Below are 18,637 nucleotides of genomic sequence, written 5' to 3' on the forward strand. Positions count from 1 at the left end.
ACTTGCTTAAGCCGTGGACTAACATCGAAATGTTAATTCCCATTTAACTATCAAGAATATTTCCAAATAATTTAATTCGTATGTTTGGAAATCAAAGCAATTCTATTCGAAGTCTAGGTTTCAATAAACGTTAATTATTATCTAATTCAACAGATACTATGACCCAAAATCGATAATGATTGATTGCGAGCCCAAACAATCGATTTCAGAAACAAGGTCGACATAATCGATTCGGTAATCGATATGGTATCGATGAATCGATTGTTAGAAACAATCGAATGTTGATGATCTTAATTGATGTAGGTCAGACAGGAACATTTTGGCACGGAGTTATTAATAGTATGTGTGATGATAATCATAGCCTTAATGAGTTTGTTTGAAATACTGTCTATAAAGAAATTAAGTATTTAAATGCCAAAGGTATAAAATATTACTTACGCCGAAGGAGGAAGTAAATAAATAGGCATATTTCAACCTTATCGCAATCATTTATATTTAAGTCTTTGACTGCCAATAGAAAACTTTTGAAGGCAAATCCTTCGCTAACGTTGGTCACCGGTGACCACCACGGAGTTCAATGTGTTAAGTACTTTATTAAAATAAGACGAGATCCCATATTGCCATATCACATGACATCACCAGCCCATGGAAATCCTAAACTAAGCACTGTTCCATCACCAAGAACTTATTGATCAATTTCAATCTAAGAAAATAATGTAAAGGAATTCATATTTATTTGCTATTCAACAAACAAACAATCAAACAAATTAAACAATCAAACTAATTATTATAATCAATACAAAAATGTTGTCTCTATTACACAAGAGGTCACACGTTTTACGTCGCGTGCGCATTTATCGCCTACAGCGAGATGCGCGTGAGATCCTCAGATTACATTGTCACTGCGTAGGGCCCACTTTCACTTCGTCATTTTCACACCGACTTTGAGCGTGTTCAGACGTGTGATACTATCTTTATTGCTCTTGTAACACGGAATTACCTAGTTCCAGTTTATTAGGGAATTAGAGTAAGTTCTGTTTTGTAATAGTTATGGCATGAATAGATAATACAGGTAATCTTGATGTGAGTTTTAGAGATTTTTTGCTCAAAAGTTTTTGATTAATCATGTCAAACTTTACAATAGCTTTGCTTTCCTCTAAAACCTCTCCTACACAAACAAAAAAATTCACAATATCCTGAAAAACCTTCAGAAATCCGAAAGAGACAAAACTACAAACTTATAGAACCTCAATTTACAGACTAAAATATTCATAACACCTATACAGATGAATCTAAAACAGCACTAAACAAGAACAATAACCGCGCTATCACAGTTGTAGCTCATGTCAAATTCATGATGGTTGCAAAGCGCGAAATTCATATCAAATAGCCCGTGGAAGTTGGAAGTACATACAAAACATTTGACATTCATCTCAAAACCAGCAACCGGTAACAAGAAATACGAGTTCATGTCGAGACTACACAATGTATTGCTGTTTCCATGTCGGATATCATGATACAGCTTTTCAATATTATACGTATTTTGCATTGTTTTACTACAGGACGGTTCTAAATGTCGTTTTAAGGTGTAAATGTTGGGAATTTCTTGAGTACTTGTTCACCAAGTTTGTTGTTTCCTTCGTTAGATTTTGTCTCATCTATAACTGTTTGCTCGTTAATATCTAAATTAACTCTAACAAGATTTTCTCTGGAATATACTTTTAGAATTTCTCTTTCTATTTTCACAGAATCCGGTATTCTAGTTCAAAACTCGTGTATCACCCTTTATACAGGAACAGAAACACGGAACGCGCCTCCGTGGGTCGAATCAACACCACTAATCTTTTTATTAAACGACAGAAGCGACTTAAACTAACCCACGTGCGCCCTAACATCAGATATGCGACATATTTGCATATATTGACAGTTTAGATCAGCTCAGAAAAGTCAATGTAAGAGTCCACACATCAAACTGATTTGTTGTTCGAATGTGTACGTTAAGCACACGCAATAAGTGCTTTTTAATTTATTTTTACTCGCTTCACACATTGAATTTAGATAAAGACGTCTATAGATTCATTATTCCCTTCATTATCATTGATGTGATCGGGAATCTGGTGAAACGCTTTAAATGAATCGATTGCATTAGCATTAAACAATGAACTAATTTCGTTAAAGTTATCGTCTGTTTCATCTACAGCTTTAATTGTAGCTGTTTTAGATCGTGATGTTGACTGGTAGCCGTAAGAAGCAATTAAGTCAGTGTCAATCAAAATATTGTGAATGTTGTCTGGCATCCTCCTCAGAGATAGACATTGATGAATCTACGTTCTACTGGTAGCTCATGTAATACATTCTTGATAATTGGCGGTTCTTCTCACTTCGCTAAAGGTGTGAACGTTTTCACTTTAGGGGAAACTAAGGAAACTAAAACTTCTATTACAAGACTTAATCTTTCTTTCATCTTATTGGTGTTTTGTTCAGATTTATCCTCATCAAGTGTACTAATAGTATTTACATTGAAATGCAGTTTGCCCAGTATATTTTTAGTTAATCGGTGTTAGCCGTCAAGAAGCTAGCTAGCAAGTTTAAAATCTTAATTGAGTTCTTACGAGTTGTTAGAATTGGAATTGCTTGGCAGCCATTTTTGTAAATTAGATCTAGCACGCGACTGCGATTTAAGTTAGTAAAGTGGATAATTTAAATTGTTTAAGGTCGATTAATGAAAGTAAGCGTTTTCTTGTTTAAGTAACTGGTTTCAGTTGTGAAGTTAGACACAGTTGGATACAGAAATTACTGAAAAAATAGTCTGAGAAAAGAAGTCGGTTAAAAATATGTCTCAATAGATTCGAATAAAGAGTATGAAAAGTGTATTACTGTAATAATGATCAAATTATGTATGCCTTAAATACGAATTAATTATTAAATAGCGGTCAAGAATAAAACTCAAGTAAAATTAAACGAGGATTTTTCTATCCGATACTTATCTTACACTAATGAATGCAGAACTTCCTGAATCTATTATTCTAAAGCTTAAACACGCAATAATACCTTTTCGAGAACAAAGGGTTATTTTAAACCGATCATTATCAGTTATCGATATTGTATTTAAGCGAAATAATGATTTTAATGAGCTAATGTTGATAATTGATATATATGTCTTCAATTATGTTTTTATTAATTAAGAATGCTCTTTTATGGTTAGTATTGAGTTCCAAGCAATGTTTCCCATGCATCGGTATTTGATTTATCATGTGATATTTTCTAGAGCAGTACTCGTATCATTCTTGTTTCGTACCAAAGGACCAAGTCAAAATATTGACATAAAAAAGAAACTCTTGAAATCTTGAGTTTCTTGTTAAGTAACCAATAATTTAGGTATTTTTCTGTCTTCGAGTCTCGTCTGGATTAGGAAGAAGATTGTTTGCCTTATTATTGTCCCCCCAAACAAGGCAAGGCTAGTGAAAATAGGTTGAGTTAGCACACCATGTTACGCAAATGCTGTATAACCGCAGCCTGGGCTTAGGTCCACCTAAAGTTAAAGGCAGGGTGACGTAACTATGTAATAAAACAATTCGACATTACACAGCACTTTCGAATAAACGTAGGTAAATGGATAGAACTTTCCTAGTGATTTAGAAGTTCAGTAAAAATTATACCTATTAGTTTTGAAAATAATACGTATAATGGTAACTTCTTTATTGATACGCAGGACTCTCGAGCGACAGTTCCCAGGCTATGGTAAGTGCTTTGTACATACCTTTTATTATATATTTACCTCATCGCGTCGCAATATTCAAATTATATTAAAATATAAGATTGCGTGAAAAATATGTGGAATTCAATTAAACCGTTCATGTTACTTGATGTGTATCTTAATTTCTTAATCTTTTCAATTTTGCAATGGAGTTAACAATTAAAAAGTGATATCCAATTTGCCGCACAACAGTTTGCGTAATGTCTGAAACAAATTCATTGACACTGACCAACGCGATCTCTTACAAAAGCCTACCTCAATGCCGCCCTACTTTCCAAACGTATCTACAGCTACAATTATGTGGACAATATAACAAACAAACAATTATATCACACAGTATACCACGTTGCGTTTGCTATCAACCAACTGCAAAAGCAGTCTTAAATCCACACACTAAAGTTCAAAGCAAGATACCATGAGATTTTCGAGCAGCAAATACAGTTGTTGCTATCGACGAAGACAATAGAATCGAGGACATTAAGTTCGTGCAAAATGTTTCTGGAATGGCATATGTTTAGAACGTTTAATATTCTGATGTAGGTCTTGCCGGACACGAAATAGAGTTCATATTAATTTGCTGTATTGAATAATCAGGATATAGGACCAGTCGGCGCCACAATGTACTTTTGGAAGTTGGTATTATGAGGACAGTTACGAAACTAGAAGTTAGTGGGCGTTGGATCTGATCTAGATCTATGGTTACAGCAATTGACTTAAATGCTATGGACTTTGGTAAATTTGTCTGTCATTATAAAATTACTAGTTCTGGGGTTGCAACATTGTCTGATTACATTTTGTAACAAAGGGCTTCCATCATTTCCAGTATCATATTTTTCTTTTTTCACATAATCAGTTCCAAGGTTCATAAAATTTCAATCAGTAGCAATTTTTTTTAGGTTAATTTTAAACAACTTTACTCTGGTTTGTAGTTACTTCTATATTATTACAGGCAGGCAATCAAACCAGTATAAGTAACGCACAGAGCGCAAACATTACAAAACAATTTGACGACAGATTACTATACGGTCGACTGTAATAATTTCTCTAATTATTTTTTGAGATGTGATGGGATTAAAATTGTCTATCTTAAAATATATTACGCTTTAAGTTTTTAAATCTGAAAAACAGAGGTTTTTAAATTACATTTGTTCGTCAAATTAACCCTCTTTTATATTGACGGAGGTTTTAAAAAAAGAAACGGTACAAACTGACTATTTCTGCTCCGATATTGTGCAAAACCAGTTCATTTTAAGAGTACAGTCGGTTATTTTGTTTTAAAAATTTATAACTTCATGTGCAAACCGTTGCTTTTAACAGCTTCCTGTGAATTGGTCTACGTTTTCATCTACAAAAAGTTTGTAATGTGTCTCGTGGTCACCATTTAGTGGTTCAATTCTGGTTATAAGTAAATGTGAATTTTTAACACTCTAAGATCACCATGTTATAAAAGTTGGTCCTTTGGTACGAAATGAGTCCTCACTTAAAGAATTTAAGTTGCAAGTGAAATGTAATTTGGTTCAATAATTCCTTTTGTAACTAAGTCATCTATCATTAAAGATCCTTTATCACAAACATGACCTACCCAAAAGTACAGTGTGGTTCCACAAAAACCAAGGTTCCCCACCCATTGTGCACTGACACACTGGTTCCGTACAAAGAACATATCGATAAGAACACAATAAACAATAACGTTCGTGTATTGCGATTACGACACTGTTATGCGACTAACGATTGTAGGATTGTTCGGAACTTGCGATTAAGCGTATTTTTTCCTATGTTATGTCAGAAATTCTTGGGACTAATTCAATAGAAACGCATGCTAAGATTGACGATCTGGCGATTAAATTATGCGACAAAAATGCTAAAATACTACTTGATGAAATACCAAAAGCTACCACTATTGAAGACACTGAAGATATTATTGGAAGAAATAACAATGAATTTATTTAAGTAGATTTCTATACAAAATTAAATGCATAAAGATGTCACAACCGAGAAACAATTACAGCTCATCAAAAAAGACAAATGGTAGCAGTGGGACAAATCGTTGTACATGACGAATGATCGCTCGTTGCAAATTATGATAGCAAGAGTCGTGTGGGCAGATTGACGATCTAGTTTATCGACGGGGCGTCGGTAACTGGGTCGCATTGCCAGGTGGGTTCGTTGGTCTGGCTTGCGGTATTAGGAAATATTATTTGAACTGTACTAATATACTTACTGTGTCATTCTTTATACGGTACAATAGATAAAAAGACTTTAGCGGTAATTTTTGCAGTATCTCTGAAATATCATATTCGAGATTACTTCATTACCTTTACCATTTTTGTCCTCTCTTTTATCAACACTTTTAGTCTCGTTATCATGATTTTAAAATTTAACGTTACTAATGATATCCATTGTGGTATCTGAAGTTGAATTGCGACTATGATCATTTTACTCCATTTTTACACAAAATACCAAGGCAGGCCATTCTCTTTCATTGTAAGTAGAACGATTGTTAGCCTCAAAAGTGACTTGGATTTTTTTATTCCTCGTAGCGTACACAGCTAAGTTAAAAAAGACATTTACGCAATCACTGCTAAAAATGGTTCGACACTCATTAAATACAATACAAATTGGCCACTCGTAAAGATCTGTGTATCTGTGTAAAGTGAATCTACGCTGAAACAGAAACGTAACAATTATATCTCACAACCCTACTTTTATTTTCCCCAGCGCGGTAGCACAAGTGCATAAACTCCACTTCCTACAAGATAGGGCCAATTAATTCACATAAAATTAGAAGCCGGCTTACTATCAGCCGGTTGCAGTCCTAATTATTAGGGAGAATGTTCGATCTTTATTGTTCGCTGTTAGCCCAGGCTTACATTAGATCTGGACTAATTAAATGCTAGTGTAAGAGCCTGGTTTCATTAAAATGGCGATTTTCGTGTGTGTGGATCTGATAGCGCGTGCACCGTCGGCGACACTTCCTACTTGTAGCCAGTGTAAAAACTGGAGGCGCAAATCTTGCTTTAAATAAATCCTGGATTAAACGGAGAGGTGGGTTTTGAGGTAAATGTTTTAAAGTAAATTATGGTGGCTAGTTCAGTCTTAAGTAAATGTATGTTTATTGCAAATGCATATTTTATGAGTTTGCCGAGGGCAATGAAAATGACTGTTTGGTCCTTTGAGTCGGAAACATTGTAAAAGTAGTTGAATACTAAAGAAGACGCAGAAATTTTTGGCTGTGATAGTAAAATTTAAAATGTATTTGCAACAAAAATGACACGCATCTCTTTGAACAAAAAGCCTCTTACTTACTTTCTTTGTTCCTACAAGACATGGAAAAGAAAAATGAAGTAAAGAACCAAAAGAACATTGACACCAACGAATAGCAGTATTGTATAAAGTCACAGCGCGCACGGACAGTGCACGATGATCTACGACGCGACGGACTTCCGTATCATTACGGGTTGGAGCGCAGGCGCGCGCACAGATCACATCGGCACGCGCCACCACTCTTATCATCTTAATTTTATGTATTTATTCAATATCCCGTGAATAGACGAAGAATGAAGGAAGTATATGGAATTTCTTGAGGAATTTTCTTTAGTCTCTTTGACTAAACTAAACAATATTAATGGAAATGAAGAAAGAAATTATACTCATGCACATTCATTAATCGAAGGGTGTAATTTAAAAGGAAATGATGTGTTATTAAGTATAAGTACAGAGGTGGACAACAAGGGGACGGTATCAGAGCATGACGATTGGCACACATTCTTTAACAAGCTGGGAATGAAGGAGAAAAGCAATTCTGTGCAAATTCTTAGCGTTTGTGCAGAAAATTATTTCAAGAGACTCTAAATATAGAGATTAGAGGAGCATGGTAAAGAAGGTAATAATAATTTAAAAATAATAGCAACTAATTTAAGTAACGAGCGTAATTACAAGCATGAGAAACTGACAAAGTTTGGCAACATGTCCCGCTAATATTGCAACATTCGTACAAATATATTTATTACCGACAATTTCAACTACGACCGCTGCTAAACGAACAGCAATAATTTGGTTCTCAACAGCTCAATCTGTCATAACTTCAAGGAAACTTACAGTACCTCTTATTTCTACGTTGTTAGTAGTTAGGTCACGAGTTTATTAGTAACTAGTCGATCACGTTTGTTCGAAACAACTTAATATTTAGAGACAGCTTTCGAGGTGTGAGGGAAGTTCAATGCTCCGTTTTTCAATCTAAATTGAATGGGACGCCATCGTCGTTCACTCCACTGATTACATTGACTTTAATATTTATGACGTTTAATACAGCAAATGATTCGTTGATTTTCAAACTTTATTTAACAACAACAATAATTTGTTCGGACATTATAATTGTCTCAAGCGTAAACGAGACAAAATTAAAATTAGACGTCATAACAAGTTGCTCCATTCTCTCAAAATGCTAACAAGATGCACACGATCAAGCTAAATTGTAAACAGTTCTTGTCGAAACCTGTCTGTTAACGTATCAATCCTCGTAACCTCGATGTGTGCTGGCCACACTGTTGGGCAATTGATTGCCATAATCAAAACGTTATCGACGTTTTCGCACGCGAGGTTGCCTAACACTACCTTACCATAAGGAGAGACTATGATAATGGTATACGTATGGATATTGAAGTGTTTACAATTACTGATTTTGTTGAACAAGAGGCTTGTTACTGCAGTCTCCATATACTAAGGATAATTGGACAATCAGTGCGCTTGAAAGGAGTATGGGCTTGCACTGAATGATTGTAAGCTAGATAGAGGGACTAGTTACTGCTTTGGTATTGTTGCGAATTTCGTGTTTTCTGGAGTTATTTCTTTAAAACACAAAGCTTGATTGTCCCTTATTACTTTGGAAGAGAATTTTAAATGTACACAAGTAAAAAAGCATTCAATTTCAATTTAAAATTCCATAATCTTAGTCTCTACTCATTTTTCATAACACCGATTTATCACATGTACGCTCAACACCTACTTATTCGCCAAAACTTTCACTATCACGCGTGCTGACACGAATTATGATCTTGATAACAATTTATTCTTCACTAGAACAGGTGAAACTACAGTTAGTATCGTTGTCGTAACCTTGCTTGGACCACGCTTCGTTGGTTTCATGTCTTTTGTTAGCGTTTACTTCGGCATCTATATATAATTCACACAATTCATTGGCTTCTAAAAACTCTGCGTTATTGGCCTTTTAATTATAGGCAATAAATATAGGCTTATGTGCTTGAAACTCGTGAGAGTTTTACGGGGATATGAAACCCTATATTAAGATTTTATTAGCAGAATGGAAACTGGTATTGATATATCATTTAATGAATATGTAGGAAGTAACAGAGTTAAAAATAACAATCTCTTAAACATCTGTTGTATGTATGTTATGTAATACGATATGCTTTAATTAACAATGATCTAAATTAACATTTTCTAATCCATGAGTAATCGAATCCGGAACAAAGTAATAGATCAATTGCTGAGATTACCGAACTATTATATTTATAGCTGGTTGAATATCTCGATTGTATAAGTGAAACCAAGTACAACAGTATAATAGATGGAAGTCGATATTTATCCAAGCACAAGATTTTATTATCCACTTAAAATATTCAAGGAATCCAATAAATAGCAGAGTAATAAAACTTCGGAAACATTAATTGAAAAACAGTTGCTGTGTGTTTATTAAAAACTGTCAGTAAGCATTTAGAAATAAATGATTTATGTGACCAACGACCAATTAATAACACTTTTATCTTTAACCATTTCCTAATTAAAGCTGTTCTCAAAAATAAGGTCAGACATAAGACAACTGACGAAAACGAATGACAAAGCCTTCACACTGGTAAAATAATGAGCTGAATGTCTCGTTCTAATCGATAAGCGAAACGTATCACGACAACGTGACTCCAACAGGTCCTAGTGTGGCTGAACCAGAAATAGTTTCACAATAGTAATTATATTGAGTAACGATTTACCATAACGATAATAGTTAACAATTAAAAACACCAGTAGTCAACACCATTGACATAGAAACTAATGAAAGTAATCAATACTTTATGGGAGTAAACAAGGTTGATGTGAATGAAGAAATGCTAACATTACTTAAATATATATTATATAAACAATGTATTAGCAAACAAATATTTAATAGTTATTTGCGAAACAGAAATCATTTTAGTACGAGATAACACTAAAGTTGTCAACAACAATACAATTAAAAATAAAATTGTAACAGAACACAATAAAGCAAAGCGTAACAATGGATTGAATGAATGACTATCACCCATAACGACCCAACGAACACGATTGACAAGCGAGTAAATTGAAACCAACAGCTGATTAAGAAGTAGAACAATGTAAAGGCGATACAACAGAAGAAATTGTAATCAAAACTGTTAAACTGACAGTTATTGATTAGGAACAAGAAATTAATATGTTCAATGCTAATAAATAGGATTGTTCAGAATTTAGAGCACCCACGTGCCACAATGGTGCCGGCTCAGTACTAAGTACTCAGCAATGCAGACATTTCGCAATTATGCTCAGATTAGTTGGAACTTGATTTATAATTAAAACTAGGTGCGTTTGTAAGATTGAGTAATACCTAGCGCGGCTGTTTTATATTGGCTGGTTTTGGAATTATACGGAAATTGTATCAAAACTGATTCCAGATTACGAATGTTTGAATCATTAGTAAATCTGGTTGTTAAATTCATCTACTGCAAGGTATTAGAAGATAAAATGGCTAAGGTGTTACTCATGGAACATAATTATAACTACAGTATCACCTTATCAAGTAGATTTGTGGTAGGAAATTTATGATGTAGTTTACTTGTAATAATTAAATAGTGTAATTTCTTACCTCATGCCGTCAAATCCGTCGTCCGAGCCGTTGATAGTGAGCACGGGCGCACGCGCATACGCTTTGGCAACGCGTCTGTTCCTCTCGAACACTATCACCTTCGCCCATATCTCGTCATCTATCTGTGTCCATTTATCCAATACTTCCTGTATGTGTTCCTGTTAACAAAAGAAATAACATTTTAATACAATTCTTCAATTTGCTTACTTATATTTACTGCTCTAGCTAAATTTAGTTGTTCTGATCGAGTTCTTCATATTATTATAGCATTAGTTTAATTATCTTAAGAGTCTGTTTTACGCATTACACTCTTTTTAGCTTTCTATATGAAACTATTTTATATATTTAATCATTCCAACCTCTATCACCATGGCTAGACACAGCCATATTGTCATAACACACATGTTCAACAGTAGTTTCATTATGAGCATTTACTAAAACGTTTTCATTCATATTATCTTGCAAAACGTCTGTTTAAGAATAACCTTGGTCGGCGTTACTTTTGTAAGGTGCGATTACTGGAGTTTAGATATTAATCCTAATGTAGCAACGTTGTTGTAATCAGATGACATCGTCGCAGCCGCAACAGAGTTCCGCTCTACTAATCCTCTTAGTTTTGCTTCAAATGTTGTTTATATGAGGTGGTGTGTCAAATAAGAGTAAATATAACTAGGTGTAGCTAATTTTACATTGTTCTGGTTTAAAAGTGATAAAGAATTGCTCATTTCTGCTATGAAAGCTTGACAGTTGATGTTTAAAGCAGAGTTATTAGGTGTTTTATTTGGCAACTTCAAAGTAATTTAAAATTTTAACTTGAATTAATATGGGTTCTCAAGCACAGCGCCCGACAATAAGATGTCATTGTCACCAAAATATCACAAGTAAATAATACCCGAGAATATTGTTACAATACAACGTAGAATGGCGCCGTCAAGATAATACGTAGACATATTAATAAAGTAATCCTTGAATTTAATATCAGTATTCAAATAACAGGCAACAAACCAGTCGTGGGTGGTCATTTCTTGAATCAACTGGTTACAATTCTTTTACAAATTATTTATGAGGATCTGAATGACTCAAACACAAAACATGATGACGGACAAGCAAACATAAATGCTGGTAATTATTGAATTGCAAAAACTCCACACAAAGCCATCGATGACGTAATAAGACAATCAATCAATATTGCGATGATTTATAACAAAAATATTGATGAGACTGTATGTATTGTTAACTAGGAAGAAACTAATCATGTGAAATACGAAGTAATAGCAACCGTAGTGTTGAGGGAAGTAGGAATATTTTACCATAAAGTGTTGTGGTCGATTCCGTATCCATTTTAAAGGGTACCGGACTGTGTAAACAGTGAGTTTTTGCTGCTTGTTATATGTAACAATAACTAGGCAATGTTTGTTACTAAAAAGCTGGTTTTAAATAGACCGTTACTTTAATAAGAAAGTGTTGAAAGGATTCTGTTAAAAGATTTTTTTTGGTCAGTAATTTTTGCGATATGAAATTAATAACGTAAACTTATTTGTTGGTCTGGTGGGCTCAACAATGGCACACTGAAATGGAGGTAAAAAAGAATTAGGCTTACCAATTTCAAAATAATTTCTTTCTCATTGAATGAAAACATGATTACAGTTACTTAATCTCAGTTTAATACAATTAATAAAACATTTAAATTAAATTAATCGAGTAGAAATGTGTGTACTTAAATAGCTATACCTGCACACGTATAGATGTGTCATTAAATTAACATTAGAGGTACTGAAATAAGTAAATTCTACTTATTGCTTAGCGCCGTATTTTCCTGGTTTAAAGTGATAGATACGTCAATTGTGACATTGCATACTACCATGAATATGAGGTTTATACTGACACGTCAAATAGAGGGCATGTTCCTCAAAGAGAGGAACATCGAACTTCAGCTTTTATTATTTGAGAAAATCTAAATCTAATAGGTTTCTCCAGAACTAGGAAAAAAGCACATAAATAAAATATCAAAGACCTCGTAAAATGAAATCGAAAGTAAACAGAAATAGCGCTATTATAAAAGCACAGTTAAAATTGCTATAATCATCGCATTCACATGAAATCGAAAGCTAGCACGATTATAATGGTTAGCGGAAATTAAAAAGAAGTATACGTGATAATAGAGCTATTTTAAAAAGAACTGGCTACAACATAGAGATAGCTTGACAAAAAATATATTAACGCCATCTATTATCTGTTTAGAGAACTATACAATATTACCAGTGTACGGTACTACAAGTTGTATACTGATTAGTGTCCCCAACAGACAAAGGGTTTAAGGTATACAGAACCTTAATAAAATAACTCAAAGTTTAAATTAACTTAACCCTTTATACAACCTAGATTAGCTATTCAGTAAGTTAAAGGTATTTTAAGTCATTACGCAAATTATCTACTTACTATAAGCCTTAATGATACATTCACGATAATAAATCGAATTCGCACTAGCTTTCTCTTCTCTTCATCAAATTCTAATCAGAATCAATCATATATGGTACACGTTATTATTAGGGATGCAATATGAGATGATTCTGTCGATAAAGTTACCATTTTCCTTAAGCCCTAAGCGGAAATAAAACTGAATGGTTTCAAAAATTGTCTTAATGATATTTTTCTTTTTAATTACATTTCTTGATTACAACGTGTTTCTGTAATTAAAAATCTAAATCAATAAGCCAAGCTCAATAAGTTATTAGATCTAGTGAGCACTCACTAGATGTCGTTCTTCTAAGTTTAGGCCAATGTCCTTTTTATCGACTTCCAAATTCAGTTTAATCCGTAGTTCTTTTTAAAAACAATTTTCTTCTTCATAATATCGATACATCCAATCCCTACCCACAGTTTCTTTTACAAGTCACCCTGCAGTAAGTAATGCACAATTCGTGGCGTCATCCTTCTCATAATCTAGCCTCATATTGTCATATTCAGTTCGTTATTTGTGCTGAATAGCCTTCGTTAGAGCTATTTTGTATTTATTCGCCAATGGACGGTCAGTCGTGCTTAATCATTCTTCTGATTTATCGCTAAGGATAGCATATTGTATCAGGATAAGGTTTGTGATGTTTTAGCGGTGGCGTGACGTTGACATTTTGTTTCACAATGCACCAAATGATATATTGATAGAAAGTAATGATCGTACTGTGTGCTCCTGACAAGATAATGCCAATATTAGTGGCTATTATGCTTGCATTTGTTTGAATGCCATCATTAATTCTCTTGGCAGACAGACAAGTGCAACTAGTGTGTGGCCAGCGATTTGATTTGTGGGCCAAGGTCGAAAGTTCAATTGCGATTCAGTTGCATTATGCTGATGGTTTAGAATATGAATCGTTTCTTTTGGGTCTATGTATTTAGAATTTGTCTTATGTTATGGCATAGCCTCTCCAAATTGAATGATGGAGAGGCTATGTTGAGCATTGAACGTCTAGAGGCTATGATGACGATGATGGTGTCAAAACATTATAATAGAAATTTATACGCATATCTCTCTCTCTCTCTCTCTCTGTCTGTCTCTCGCTCTATCTCTCTTTTTTTAACGGTCTTATGATATGTCCTGTGTTGTACATTTGGAATATTATTAACGATAATACGTACTTCATTTCACTTTTGATTATATTAAACCTTGCGCTCAACAGTTTTAGTTACTAACAATGTCTAATTAAACACACACACTCATTGTGTCTTAAGTATCTACATCAAAGCAATAATCTGTACACATGTATACATTCACCTCTGCACTTGATTGAACATTTTAAATACGGTGAAGTGCGAACAACGTCGTGGACTATGCAAGGTTGACCACACCTCGATCGCCTTAAGATATTTCCATTACTCCAGCTACCTGCATCTTGTCATATTTATATCGTATCTATTATTTATACTGGTTTACACTTGTTTGAAAAGAATCATAGTCTTTTGTCTAATTTGCAGGTTCTGTTTTAAGAAACCAAAATATTTGTGTTGTAGAGTAGCTTTAATTCATTTAGTTGTGTCGTGAATACCTAACCAAGCTAATATTTAATTTACTTTAGCTAAAATATTTATTTAGGCATCTTGGCTCTTCTTGGATCTTGGCCACGACCTTCATTGCAAAAAGTTTCTAAATTTTCCTTCCATTTTACCATCGCTACGTCTAAATCCTCTATTCGTACTACCCATCCAAACATGAAAAAGTGAGATCTCCATTGAGTTACGACGATACAAATACACAATACTTTTTGTGCATCACGATGCTACATTTCGTAACTGTTATGAGATTGCATGTTAGCACTTAGCGTGCTTCACTTGTTTTCAAACAAAACTCTATTTGCGTAATTAATAGGTTTACTATCACGTCTGTCAATATTTACATCTCATGTTTGGTTTACGTGTAATTAGTTTACTTATTCGGATTTAATTTGATGGATTAGCGTTTTGCCATTGGTGATACAAGACCAAGGTACGATAAAATATTAAAAAAATGTTAGATCAGTTTCATCTATTCTACTATTTCTAGGACTTAGAAGACTTAGAGCATAATAAATTAGCAATTTTTATGTAACATATTATCAGAATTTGAGGAAATTAAATAATCTTTTTTTGAAAAGAATATCTTCATGACATTTTTTTTAATATAATTTAAATAAATGTTATCCAACCAATAAAAGACAGTATTATAAAACCAGCAGATGATGTCATCCGGTATCATTTCTAAATAAATATCAGGATTATTTAATTCAAAGACCTAAAACTTGCGGTTTCTACCTGAGATCTGTCGCTTTTTACTTTAAATTTAGGGACGTTGGCCTCTAAAACTTTTTATAGCCAGCGAAAACATTTCCAGAGATAATAAAAATGTTAAAAGGTACAAAGGTTTAGGTGTAATAAATCACTTTTAATTACAGTGCATCTAACACTTCTTGGCGTTCTAATTTTAGGGCATCTGAGTATGCAATATTACGTGCTTTATGTTTTTAGGTGATCTATATTTTTGTTCATTAATCAGGCTTAACTTTGATGACTAAACGTTTAACAATCTAGTTAAAAAAAATGCCTCCAAATTTAAGACATTAATTAGAAGGCCCAGTATTTAAAACTAAGTTAGTCCGGTATTTAAAATAAAGAAAAATATCAATCGACACTAAAGTGAAGTAAAGATAATGCTACACAAAAACCATACCATATAATTATAACCATACAATTAAAAAAAGCTAAACCAGTCCCTCTAAAAAGTGATAGCCAAAGAAATTCAAGAAAATTAGCCAGAACCAGACTACACTAACTGCATCGATTCTGAAAGATAAAGTCAACATAAAAGAAGAATTCAACGGAGACCCTAAAAGATCTAAATATAATGAAGGTTAGGTCACTGACGGAATTAGACACACCATCCCGCTGGGAACTTTAATATTCAACCCGACTGCCAAAAACTGGCAAAACGGCCTTGGGTCCCAAAGAAGAGATTTTATTTTTTGGAAGTGGTTCTTGAAAAAAATGGACATTGGATTAGGTGTATTCGGAAATTTTGTAATCCTTAGTTAAGTATTTATAAAATATGCCAATTTTGAAGTTGAAGCTCTTAAAGTTATAATAAGGCAAGAATTAAAAGAAACCAATAATTTGGCAGCCGATACCACGAATTATTGAGTAATTCTCTATCACATAACTATAATGCTAAGTTGCATAAAATGCGTGCGTTCGACCATATACGAACAATTGTGAATTGCGATACATTACCAGTGTGGAGGTCGAAAGCAAAGTGTAGTAAAAGTGTTGCATTCTTCACACTAGGCGTCAGAAGCATTCTTTGTCCTTGCTACGGAATAGATGGTGACGATAAAATGTGACGAAAATGGTAATGGTGTTACAGGGTACGAAGAAATCAGTAACATTGAGGGTTTAAGGGCTGCTGATACAATATACTATCCTGTTTACTTCAGTCTAGAGCCTAGTGGTGAGTCTAAAAGTGTAACGAACGCTCTAATAAAATTTATCAATAGATGGATACAAAAAACGGCAAAGTGATATTTATTATTGGTAAATGTAATATAAAATAATGGTTAAAGTTTTCTGGGTAGACTTTGATATCCATATAGAATTCGTTTCATACACACGATGACAATAAACGTACCTTTATTAACCAGTGTGTTCAAAACTATGCATGACTGCAGTCCATTCAAGACTGACCCTTCTATGCATGCATTAAAATTCACAATTGCAACACGTTGGCTATTGGTCTACAAACGTAAGTAACAGTACAACGGCCTTGCAGGGTCGTTTCCTGCATTCTTGTACTTGGTCTTAAAGTATGTATGCAATATTTTACTAGAAGTTAACACTTTCATGAATGAATCTGACAGGGCTGCTTTTAAGAATTCAAGATTTTTCCCTTTAAAATATAAAAGACAAAAATCCATCCAATGGAATTTTAATATAAAATCTGTGGAATATAGTCGATTTTTGTCAGACATTCTATGCAACTAATGTCAAAAATCGATCCTAATTCACGTAATTATTTTCGACGGTATTTATGCAAATACTGGTCGAACAAGTCCAAGTTATATAAAAATATTGTTGCATTCTCAATTTCAATAATCATAACTTACGTCAATACATTTGCATGGAAATGCAAGCGAACTTAAAATTCAAATTATTTAAGTGAGATATTTATTGTAATCGACAATTTATGTTTTGTCTCATTCTTTTTTGTAATTTCTGCTGTCGGAATAATTTCTGTTTCTAACATCTTTGTCGTGTTACCTAACAAATGGGATGTATTCAATTATTTTTGAAAGTTTTTTAGCATTTCCTTAAGTGTTATTTTAAAAGGTATCTTCAAAAAGTTCCATTTCATTAATAATGTTGATGATAAATCTTACTTTAGCCCCGACATCCGTATCTTTAGGACTTGTATCAATCTTTTTACTTTTTATTTTGGATCTGAATTCAATTTCTGTATTGATCGCGTTGTAAAGTTGAGCCATTATCCCTTTTTCGGATCGCTTTTTTTTGATTCTTAATTAACGTCACCTCTTTTTAAGTTAAAAATAATCTCTTCCTTGGTTTTTCCAATTACACTTTGACATATTATTTTTTATTTAAAAAGTTATAATTACACTCAATAACACTTTATGATGTCATTAAAATTAATAGGACAAAAAAATTGCAAGTTTTCCTACGGCCGCAAAAAGGACATAACAACTCATCCAAAAATCTAGTCAGCATTCCCTTGACTACGTTTACATAAAGATAAAGTTACTATCAACCATAGTCCAGAAAAACATTTAACAAACAAAGAAACGTTAACTCACATAAAAGCTCTAAGTACCAACGATTACACAATCCGACAATGAACAAGTCACCTATAACCAGTAGGTAACTAATAAAGACTTAATCCTAGTTCTTGAATAAAACATAAGTAACATGTCGTCTGCTTAATTGCGGTAACTTGATTTATTCCATCAACCAGCAGCTATGTGGAGCAACCTTGGTCATCTCTTGGCGACCTTTGATAGAATGCTAGATCTTTATAATAGTGAACGGCTTTGCGAAGCTTTTCTAGGAAAATGTAGGCTTTAGTTCGATTTATGGTAGTGTCGATGAAGGGATTGTATTTTTGTATTATTGTAGTGTTGTTTAGTATTAAATGACTATTATATGCCTTATTTTAACTTTGCCCTATATTCGATTTTCTCCTGTATCCTGGGTGCGTTTTCACGTACACATGACACCCAGACCCGAAACAACAATGTGTGTATCACACAAATAGTTGCTCTGAGCTAGAATCAAACCCGCTAGACGTTGCATGGCAGTAGTTCGCCCAACCACCGCGCCAATCGTGCAGTCAATATGTTCTTTGTTGACTTCATATTTTGTAGTCAAAAGTAGAAACAACATCCAGTACTGTTGTTTACACACTAGATTGGTTGAATATTTCTATTAAAAATAAGTATTTGTAATTAACAACAAAC

The 18,637-nt window shown here is 33.7% G+C and overlaps 1 protein-coding gene across 6 annotated transcripts in view; it reads right to left on the minus strand.

Moving 5' to 3' along the window:
- The window catches only part of LOC118271946 (uncharacterized), a 147,022-nt gene that overhangs the window by 44,682 nt on the left and 83,703 nt on the right, over positions 1-18,637 (minus strand). For all 6 annotated transcript variants that reach the window (XR_007706016.1, XM_050698931.1, XM_050698930.1 and 3 more), the window contains exon 3: positions 10,650-10,807. Coding sequence is in view for 5 of the 6 variants with exons in the window: in XM_050698931.1 (XP_050554888.1) it covers positions 10,650-10,807 (158 nt within the window). In the remaining variant the exon portion in view is untranslated. The remainder of the gene's footprint in view (positions 1-10,649; positions 10,808-18,637) is intronic.

The sequence above is a fragment of the Spodoptera frugiperda genome, chromosome 15 (assembly GCF_023101765.2).
Source record: "Spodoptera frugiperda isolate SF20-4 chromosome 15, AGI-APGP_CSIRO_Sfru_2.0, whole genome shotgun sequence".
Classification (NCBI taxonomy): Eukaryota; Metazoa; Arthropoda; class Insecta; order Lepidoptera; family Noctuidae; genus Spodoptera; species Spodoptera frugiperda.